The sequence below is a fragment of the Trachymyrmex septentrionalis genome, unplaced genomic scaffold, assembly GCF_001594115.1.
Source record: "Trachymyrmex septentrionalis isolate Tsep2-gDNA-1 unplaced genomic scaffold, Tsep1.0 scaffold40, whole genome shotgun sequence".
Taxonomy (NCBI): Eukaryota; Metazoa; Arthropoda; class Insecta; order Hymenoptera; family Formicidae; genus Trachymyrmex; species Trachymyrmex septentrionalis.
In genome coordinates this window covers 1,345,195-1,355,311 of record NW_017305569.1, presented here as the reverse complement: position 1 = coordinate 1,355,311, position 10,117 = coordinate 1,345,195, and the positions used below count along the sequence as shown (strand labels likewise).

The window sequence follows — 10,117 nt, the reverse complement described above, 5'->3', positions numbered from 1 at the left end:
CTTAAAGTTAATCTATATTGGTAGAAATATTATTTAATCTGACAGTTTCAGGAAAAAAATTAAATCAGATGCATTTAGAATATATTGAATTTAACACATTATGATCAAACGGCTAATACCAATTTTTTACCAATGTAGATTAACTTTAATCTTAGTTTATTTATCCTTTTCTAAGAATTCAAACGCGATGGCGCCGATTCGTCATTATACATATATGCGTATCAACCGATTCACTATTCGTGATCCATTGAAACGATATTGCGATGCAATCGAAAAAGAGTCAAAAATTAATCGTAATATAAATTGTACATACATATCTGATGATGATGTCGACTCCGTTGTTCTCCATCGAAGATGATTCCATCGAATCTAATCACACACGGAATTCCAATTAATATAAGTAATGTCGATCGGTCAGCGGGAGGGAAAGGATGATCACAGGTCTGATCTTTTTAAAGTTGAAGTTCTTATATGATTCACCTTTTCTCTTTTTCTCTCTAACGTGGAGAAATAAGGAAGGAAAATGAAGTACAAGAAATTCAGCTAAAAAGAACAGGCCTCGTCTCTCAAGATCTTCCACCGACGATGACGTCACACGATATTATACGATTGTACATGACGTATTATGACAAATATTCTACGTTCCGCGCGATATTTGTTCTCAGGTGATCACGATCGCGAAAATAAAATACGTTTTCTGAGAAATACACTCGCGTGATCCGAGACGACACGATCTGTGAGACTGCAACCAATGGCGCCAATTCGAACGGAAGCGCGACTATCGAGATCTCGAAGGCGCGACGCGCAGCCAATTAGCCGCCGATTTTTCGCAATCGCAAGAGGTCGTTCCAGTCGTTCGATTACTACATGAGTCAATAATCTATAGCCAAACGTTTCGTCGCAGTCATCGCGAGAATCGTAGACGCTGTTGAACCGCTGGCACGCCGAGAGTAAAGCGTGAATTTAAATACGACAGACGGACGTGATTCGCGCGATTATTCCGCGGTAGAAGCGACTACTATTCGCGCGCGACTTTTCCCCGGACGTCAGATTGCTTCTTGACTTGTGCATTACGAGAAGCCATCTTTTCTCGGTGGCCGCCTCTTCTATCCGGTACACGCGGTCGAGTAATACGTTGGATACGCGTAATCGCGTGCAAACGGAATTTCGGGACGTCTTCACGACGTCGCGGAGATCTCGCCGGTGTTTATGGTGTTGCTGTAACCGCAGTCGCCAGAAGGAAACATGGCGCGTTACGGGCAGAGGCCCGAGAACGCCCTGAAACGGGCGAACGGTAAGTCGTGGGGTTCCGCCTGACGTCCTACACGAGTGACATGGCCGATGGCATCAAGCTCCATTAGCTCGCGTGGAAAGAAAGAAAGCTCGTACCCTCTCGAGGCATTTGTGCGGAAAATACGAGGTTGCGTCCTCCGTGGTCCTTCGTTGCTCCCGCTCGAAAAGATGATCTTTTCGTAGCTCTTTGATCGACCCTACCGCGTCGCACAGTGTCTTGGAAAATCGGCGTGCCTTCAAGGCTGCCTGTCTCCCGGTGGAGCTCTCTGATTTCTCTCTCTCTCACAACCATATGCGTTCGCATCGGACGGATCTCGTAATCATCGGGATTGCGAAATGTCACGATTATGCTATTTATTCCAAAACGCATGCGATAAGAGTATCACCTCTTCCGATTACGTAGAATAATTTTTGCGTTTATTTAACACATGGGATGCGTGTAAAAATTCTGACGTCTGGAAAAAGATCTGGCCGAGCTTACTATTGTATTTTATGTTGTAACTTTTATACTTTTTAGTATTACATATGTATGTGGTGCGGATTAGTTTTTGTTTTCTGTAGAAATAGGTCTGTTTTCTAATTTAGAAAGTAAATTAAAAAATTAATTTAGTTTCTATAAATCAGTTTCTGAACCGATATAAACTTTCTGAATTTAAAATGAAATAATTGTATGTTTCGATATTTGACAAAAGCAAGAAAGAAAGTGCAGAGTCTAGTTGAGAAATAAAAAATAGGCCTAAGTTTTGTTCGTGTGAGATGCTTCAACATGCTCCTATCATAGTTTCTATTCACTCCAATGAGTGTGTAGGAGTGAATAAGAACTATGTTACAAGTATGGTGGAGCATATCATGCGGACAAACTTCCAATGTCTCGTATCTTCTCCTGTCATTGAACCTTGTTTGTTACATAATATAAGCAGAGCAAACACTCAGTTGTTATAAATTATTTTTTTATATTTTTTCTCTGTATCTTTTTTTATATTTTTTTTGCAATAGCTGGCATTTTTATATATTTCACTTTGAGTTCAGGATATGTAACACAATATGGTTAAACAGTTTTGATAGATTAAAATTAATTTTAAGCTGATATTACTCTTTAAAACATTTAAAGTGAGAATAAAATCTCATTCTGAAGACTGAAATCTTACTTTTACAGATGGAAAATTATACCATTTTTTCAAGATTGACTCAATTTTTATTCCTTAGAGTGAGATTCTACTCAAAAGAATTTAGAAAGTACTTTTCGTATAACAAATTTTTCAAGTGCGTTAATAGGCTTCAGGACAAAGAGATTCTCGATTCTGCCTTGATTCTCAATTACAATAAAATATTTTTATATTTGATTAGTCAATTCTTATAACTGCGCTTACGCAATTGTAGAATGAGCTTAGTCCCTATTCAGAATTCTTAATAGTTTTGGTATCGTCGTTACTTAGATTTTTTTTCATATATAAAAGCTGTGCAATTACCAGCACTAACTCTCGTTAAGAATTACTAAGTAGGAGCTTTGATTGTCAACATTCTATATCTTTCAGCATACATTTAATAATTTTTATAATTATATAAAAATTTATATATTTAAAAAATTGATTTAGTTTCTAAATTAATTTTTGAATAGTTTTCTGATAGTTCTCTTCTTTTTTTTTTAAACAGAGTTCATAGAAGTGGGTAAACCAGCTCGAGCATTAGATACATTACAAGAAGTCTTCCGTAATAAAAAATGGACGTACAACTGGTCAGAGTCCGTCTTGGAACCTATAATGTTCAAGTATCTGGATCTTTGTGTGGAACTAAAGAAGTCACACATAGCGAAAGAGGGCTTGTTTCAATACAGAAATATGTTTCAATCCGTCAATGTTGGGAGTTTGGAGAATGTTATACGTGGTTATTTGAAAATGGCTGAAGAGAAGACTAATGCAGCACGCAAACAGAGTCAACAAGCAGTAATTGACATTGACGATCTTGATAATCTTGCCACACCTGAGAGCATCTTACTGTCAGCCGTAAGCGGTGAAGACGCGCAAGACAGGAGTGATCGTACTATTTTAACACCCTGGGTGAAATTCTTGTGGGAATCGTACTGCCAATGCTTGGAGTTGCTCAGAACTAATGCGCATGTAGAAACTCTTTACCATGATATCGCACGTATGGCCTTCCAGTTTTGCCTCGAGTATAATCGTAAGACTGAATTTCGTAAGTTATGCGAGAAATTGCGGAAGCATCTTGAAGAGATATGTAAACTGCCTCCGCTCGTATCGAATGTTTCTATGAATAAGGCGGAAACGCAACAGTTAAATCTAGAAACTAGATTAAATCAATTAGATTCTGCGATACAAATGGAATTGTGGCAGGAAGCCTTTAAATCTTCGGAGGACGTTCACGGTATGATGAATTTGTCGAAGAAGCTCCCTGTACCAAAAACAATGGCCAATTATTATCAGAAATTGGCTATGGTTTTCTGGAAGGCTGGCAATTATCTATTTCACGCAGCTGCACTGTTCAAACTTTTACAGCTCTCTCGGGAAATGAAAAAGAATATGTCCTCGGAGGAACAGCAGCGAATGGCCAATCGAGTATTATTGGCAACGTTGTCGATACCGTTGCCATCCGCGCATCCTGAATTTGATCGTTTTATAGAGACTGACAAGAGCCCGCTAGAAAAAGCTCAAAAGCTCGCGACACTTTTAGGTCTCTCGCAACCACCAACACGCGTCTCTCTGTTGAAGGACATTGTTCGTTTGAATGTTGTCATTCTCGCATCACCACAGTTGCAAGAATTATATTCATGGTTAGAAGTGGAATTTCATCCATTAGAACTCTGTAGCAGAGTCGATTCCGTCATTCAAACATTACAGGCAGACGAAAACAGTCCGTTAATCCAATACATCCCAGCCTTGCAGGATGTTACACTTGTGCGTCTTGTTCATCAGATTTCTCAAGTTTATCAAACTATACAATTTTCTAGACTCCTGGAACTTGCCAAATTTACTATCGATTTTCATCTTGAACGTCTTTTGGTAGACTGCGTGCGCTATAATGACATGCAGATCAGAATAGATCACGGCAAGTCATGTGTTCACTTCGGAGTGGATCTCTCGGAGGCGCAACGAGAAGATCATCCGGACGGTCCGGTATTGCAAGCGATGCCCTCCGAACAAATACGCTGCCAACTGGTAAATATGGCGACCGTGTTGCACCGTGCCATTAATGTGATAAATCCTAACAAAAAGAAATTCGAGCGCGAGAAAGTACGCAATATGTTGGTCGCTCATTATCATGAAACTAAGATCAAGGATCATCAGAAAATATTAGGCAGACACAAAATTATCGAGGAGCGAAAGGAATACATCGAGCACATCAATACGGTTCGCGAAGAAGAGGAGATGCGCCGACAGGAGGAACTTCAGCGGCAACAAATGTTGGCTGAACAGAAGCGACTGGAACAGGAACGGGAGGAACGCGAACGAAAGCGTCAGCAAAGCGAGATTCAGCAGATCAAGGATCGCCATCTCAAAGAAAAGATGCAGCAGATTTCACAGACAAGTCACGGGCAAAAGGTGCTGAAGAAACTAGATGAGGATGAAATTAAAAAACTGGACGCGGAACAAATTGCGGCGCGGGAAGCTGAAGAGCTACAGAAAGAGCGCAGAGAGATGCAACAGAAGCTCAAGTCCCAGGAAAAGAAAGTCGATTATCTGGAGCGTGCTAAACGACTCGAGGAGATTCCACTGCTGGAGAAGGCTGTGCAGGACAGGATGCAACAGGCGAAACAACTCTGGCGGCAGCAGGAGGATGAGCGAATTGCCGCAGCTATTGAAGAGAGACAGGAGGCTGTCGCGACTCAAGAACGCTTAGCGCGTATGAAAGAGGATCACGGCACTTTCTTAGCTAAGATCTTAGCTGAGCGTAGAAACATATACACAGAAAAACTGAAGGAATTTGAGAAATTGTTGAACGAGGAGCGCGTTAAGCGATTATTAAAGCGCAAAATGGAGCGTAAAGCCGAGCGTAAGGCAAAATGGGAGAAGGAACGCGCGGAAGCTGCAGAACGAAGACGATTGGAAGAATTGCGTATCAAACAAGAAGAAGAAAAGAAGCGTCTTGAAGAGGAAAGAGCTAAGAGAGAGGAGGAGGAGAGAATTAGACGGGCCGAAGAGGAAGCCAGAGAAGCCGAACGTATGGCTAAGCTTAAGAAACAAGCTGAGATTATTAGAGCTAAGGAAGCTGAAATTGAACGTAAATTGGAGGAAGAACGATTGAGAGATAAAGAATTGACTTCAACATGGCGACGTGGTATGGATAATGATCGTGATCGCGATCGTGATCGCGATCGTGAACGTGAACGTGACCGTGATCGCGATCGCGACCGTGACCGTGACCGTGATCGTGACCGTGATCGCGAACGCGATCGCGATGGTCCGAAACCTTGTAAGTATAATACATTTTCATGTTTTCTTACTAGATATTTTCGCAAAAATATCAAAATTTAATTGATATTATTTTGTTGTATCATTACTAGCGATGGAATCATGGCGACGTAATCCTGACAAAGACTCTGATGGACTTAAAAACGACACAGATCGCTGGAGGAAACGCGAGGACAAGATTGAAGATTCTTCATGGAAGAGAAGGGAACCAGAAAGGGAACCACGTCGCGATATAGATAAATGGAGAAGAAACGATGACTCGGACCGATGGAAGAAGGATTCTATGGAGAAATGGAGAAAAGATGATAACTTTGATAGAGAAGAGTTAAGAGATCGAGATAGGCTAGACAACCGTGGTTTCGACAAGAGAGATGATCGCGACCGTGATCGTGACCGTGACCGTGGAATAGATGGACGTGGAATAGGTGGAGTAAGTATACGTTCTGCATTTTAATCCAATACATGTTACATACTATAAAATATACTGTAAAATATTGTCTATATGGAGAATTTCTTTTTCTTTGCTTGTTGCTCTTTTCATTCATTTATATTTTATTTATTAATTATATAAATTATGTTTACCCTTATTCTTTGGATACGTATATTTTTTAATATTTCTATTTAATTGCAATTGCAGATACGCGAGATTCCACGTGACACGATACGTGATGATCGAGATCGAGATAGAGATCGAGATCGTGATCGTGGTAGAATGTCCGATCGCCGTGGTGGTTATCGCGATCGCCGTGATGAACCAGCACGGCCAAATACTAACCAGGACTGGCGGAAACGCGAGCCGCCTCAAGATTCCCCAAAAGACCCACCCAAGCGCGAGTTAGTATATATAAAGAAAATTTAGTAATAACCATTTAATAATAATAATTTAATAAAGCATAACAATCGTACAAATGTTATACAATTTTGATATACAAATTTTGAGCGAATTTCATAAACATTCATTAAGTTTTAAATAGTGATTAAGTTCAATTAAATTTTAATTTAAACTTCAATTTCATTGTGCATTTCAGACGAGAGGACCGTAAAGATGACAGACTTCCGCCTAGACCTGACGAGAGAAGGCGACCATTAGAGGATGATGGTTGGTCGAAAGTTAGTCGGCGCTGACATCAAAGCCTCAGTTAATCAAATGTACACACACCCACACACACACATACACATACACACACACATGTAGCTTTATATAAGTTTATCATTCTCTAAAGATATATTATATACATGAATAGACTTTTTAACTAATACGGAAGTCTGTCCATTTTTATTATTTAGTGTGGGCTTTATTCTTCCAGACAAGAAAGTGGGAGGGAAATAACTTTAGTGGTAGATGTATAGCAAAAATTTTAGAAACAAGATATTTTGGTTAGATGTAATAGACTATATTGATTACTGTGCAAAATACAAAAATAACAAATTTACATTTGAAATATCTGATTCAATATAGATTTAAATTATTTAAATTGTTTCAAATTTACACAGATTCGCTATTTTTTCTATTTTTTACAGTTGATGGTCATTCTGTTATCATAATCAGAATATCTCGTTTCAAAAAATTAGAGAAGATATAGAAATATCAATAAAATTCTCTTCTATCCTACCCATTCATTAGATTTTTTTACATTATCCCGCGTCTTATCACACATCTTTCCTTAAGAGGAAAATGTACGACTCCTAATGTACATTTTCTTCCCATCACACACCTACTGCGAGCGATTATCCTTGTATATAATATATATGAAGCCATTTACGTGAAATAGATTATAAGAACGAGGATCTCGAAGTAATAGAAGAACTAAAATACATACGAGGATTGTACAATATTCTATGACCTGTTCACTGTTTTATTATTATATTACGTCGCGACATCATTGTAATAAATATACTCCCGAGATGCAAACTTTTTATTGTATTTACATTTCATGATACGTTCCACGTACGATGTGCCACGGCAATGAAATTGATAAAATCGTACATTTTTTATAGAAGTAACAATCTCGAGAAATAACTGTTAAAAATATTAAATGTCTCGAAGAAAAGGCACGTCACGCTTAACTTATAAAATATCCTCTTTAACTAAATTATAGATATATATATATTATCGTTCTCGAGAGCCCAGTCTAGTCAAAACAATCGCCTTTGTAAAAAAAAAAGAGAAAAACATAGTGCTAAATAAGAATATAAGAAAAGAATTTTAACAACTTACAAAATATATTGGAAGAACTTGATAATAAAAATGATATAACTGTATACCATTTGAATTCGTATCGCATAATTTACACACACATCTGTATACGAATGTTTATACTACCAATAATAGAACAACCTTAACAAACCGAAGTCCGAAACGATAATTGTCTAGATTGCGGCCTTATTGATAAACAACTAATGTATTAAGCTATAATAAAGCGTTTTTCCATGCTCAATCTCGTCTTTTTATGCCATATAAAGCGAATAGCGCGTAGCTTTCGATCGTTGTTAGATATAAAATGCTCGTTTTATGATTATTATCGCTTTGAAATCATGAGTATTACGAACTGGCATAATATCAATGTATAAAATATATCGAAATGTATATACTATATACTATACGTAGGCGATACATATCGTCACATTCCAACTCTTATTTCGACATATATGGCAAGTACTGTCCTTTATTAGCGCATCTCGCGCTTCAAACGTACTTGCTGTGTTTATATTTGCGTTTTGATATAAAATATCTATTGCAAAACTGAATTGTATCTAGGAAAATGATTACAAATACCTAGCAAATAACTAGGAACTGTGCGAGGCACAAATCAAAGAACGAAAATTCTATTGCTTAAGCTCAGTTACTTTTCGTTCAATCTCGATATAGATACTATCAATTAGATATTACACATAATAGCATAATTCAATCATAGTCTTGCAATTTTTACTATTATAACGTTTAGTATAACATAATCGCTGCGGCAGTTTTCTCTTCAAGTGCAGGTATTGGTTCCAGACGATCATCCTTTTCTCTACCTGAGCCCCAGCCGACTAATGCTATGCTAATGAGATGTACAACACCAGCGCTAACTACGAGCCTAAATGGAAAAATATTCAAAGAATAAGAATAAACTAATTATTTCAAATTTCAAACTATTAAATTTAATTTAGTAACTAATTGTAAGTAAAAAATAATGCAAATGAGAAACACACTGAGTTGTCACATATGAAAGGTGAACTTTAATTTAGAAAAGAAATTTGTTTTCAATTCCAAAAATTTCTAATATTTACGATAATTGTATAATTTGAATAGCACATTTACTTATCTGTATAAGTTGTTTTTCTTTAATATTAAAATAATTAAGAGTCTAAGAAATTTAACTTTTTCTTGTGGCCATTACAATATTAATTAAATACTTGTAATTGAATTGCAAAAGTCGAAAAAAATATAATAAAAATATTTAAATCATATTAATTCATTTCAATAGAAAAAATAAGAATATAGAAAAAATTCTGATTCTCAATAGACATTTAATTTAAAGGGTAGCAATTTTATCGTGTAAATGTAAAGTTATATATATCTCTCTCTGTCTTACCAAAATGAATAACCGAGCTCAGCGGAACCTTCGCTGGTCCACATATTATCGATGTCCTCCTTCGGAAGCACATTAACGTATAATCTCGTATAGTACTGCGCTAACCAAGTACAAGTGCTTGCTAAGCACATTAACACTAAAAATAAGCCACGAATAAGAGTCCATGTTGCATATGATATGCAGTAATTATTTATAAGTTCAATATATTTTTTAGAGCTATTTAATTTTTCGCATTTTTTATACGAGCTTTGTGATTCTCTATTTTTAGAACTTTATTAAAATCAGCGTTATAAATTAAAAAAATTATTTGATATAGACAGATGTGATGAGATATTAGTCTGTAAAATATATTGAAAAAATAACAGCTCTGTTCTGGTAATTTTCTTTAGAAAATATTTTTTATAATTCAATAAAATAGTGTTAAAATACTTACGCATTAACATATTTATAAAGTATACACCAGGAATGGATAGAATCTTCGATCTTGGGGAAGTAGCAGTATTTAAAACTGCCAAAAGTGCAGCAAGCGCAGCCGCTACCAAAGCAGCCGAAGTCGTTGTTAAAGTAGCGATCCAAAGAGCCCAAGACATCACCGATGGATCTTGTCGGATCATTTGAGGAACTGAAACATTATTAAGATTTTTATTGTTTAATCATTAATAAAAGTATATATTTTTGGAACTTAAAGTGAGAATGGTATAGAAGATATGTTCGATATTTGGCGAAAGCGAGAAAGAGAGTTCTGCAGTCTTACAGGAATAAAAACAGATCTTAAACTGATCTATAAAATATATTATAACTATATATATATATATATAT

General features: G+C 36.8%; 2 protein-coding genes across 4 annotated transcripts in view; one reads left to right on the top strand and one right to left on the bottom strand.

Moving 5' to 3' along the window:
* Positions 1 to 926: 926 nt before the first annotated feature.
* LOC108750976 (eukaryotic translation initiation factor 3 subunit A) lies at positions 927 to 7,128 on the top strand. Of its 3 annotated transcripts, none has more exons than XM_018490861.1 (5): positions 927 to 1,294; positions 2,947 to 5,721; positions 5,813 to 6,150; positions 6,358 to 6,554; positions 6,749 to 7,128. In XM_018490861.1, exons 1-5 carry the CDS (start codon positions 1,246 to 1,248, stop codon positions 6,843 to 6,845), a joined length of 3,456 nt encoding a protein of 1,151 aa, XP_018346363.1. In that variant the 5' UTR covers positions 927 to 1,245; the 3' UTR covers positions 6,846 to 7,128. The 3 variants fall into 3 exon arrangements, with proteins under 3 accessions (XP_018346363.1, XP_018346365.1, XP_018346364.1); XM_018490862.1 differs by having other exon boundaries at positions 928 to 1,294; positions 5,813 to 6,141; XM_018490863.1 differs by lacking the exon at positions 5,813 to 6,150 and having other exon boundaries at positions 2,947 to 5,649; positions 6,407 to 6,554.
* A 76-nt stretch (positions 7,129 to 7,204) lies between these two features.
* LOC108750959 overlaps positions 7,205 to 10,117 on the bottom strand; it is a 20,971-nt gene continuing 18,058 nt past the window's right edge. The window contains exons 9-11 of the mRNA XM_018490841.1: positions 9,732 to 9,920; positions 9,299 to 9,434; positions 7,205 to 8,800 (exon numbers count right to left, since the gene is read on the bottom strand). Of these exons, the coding sequence (XP_018346343.1) occupies positions 8,662 to 8,800; positions 9,299 to 9,434; positions 9,732 to 9,920 (464 nt within the window). The 3' untranslated portion in view covers positions 7,205 to 8,661. The remainder of the gene's footprint in view (positions 8,801 to 9,298; positions 9,435 to 9,731; positions 9,921 to 10,117) is intronic.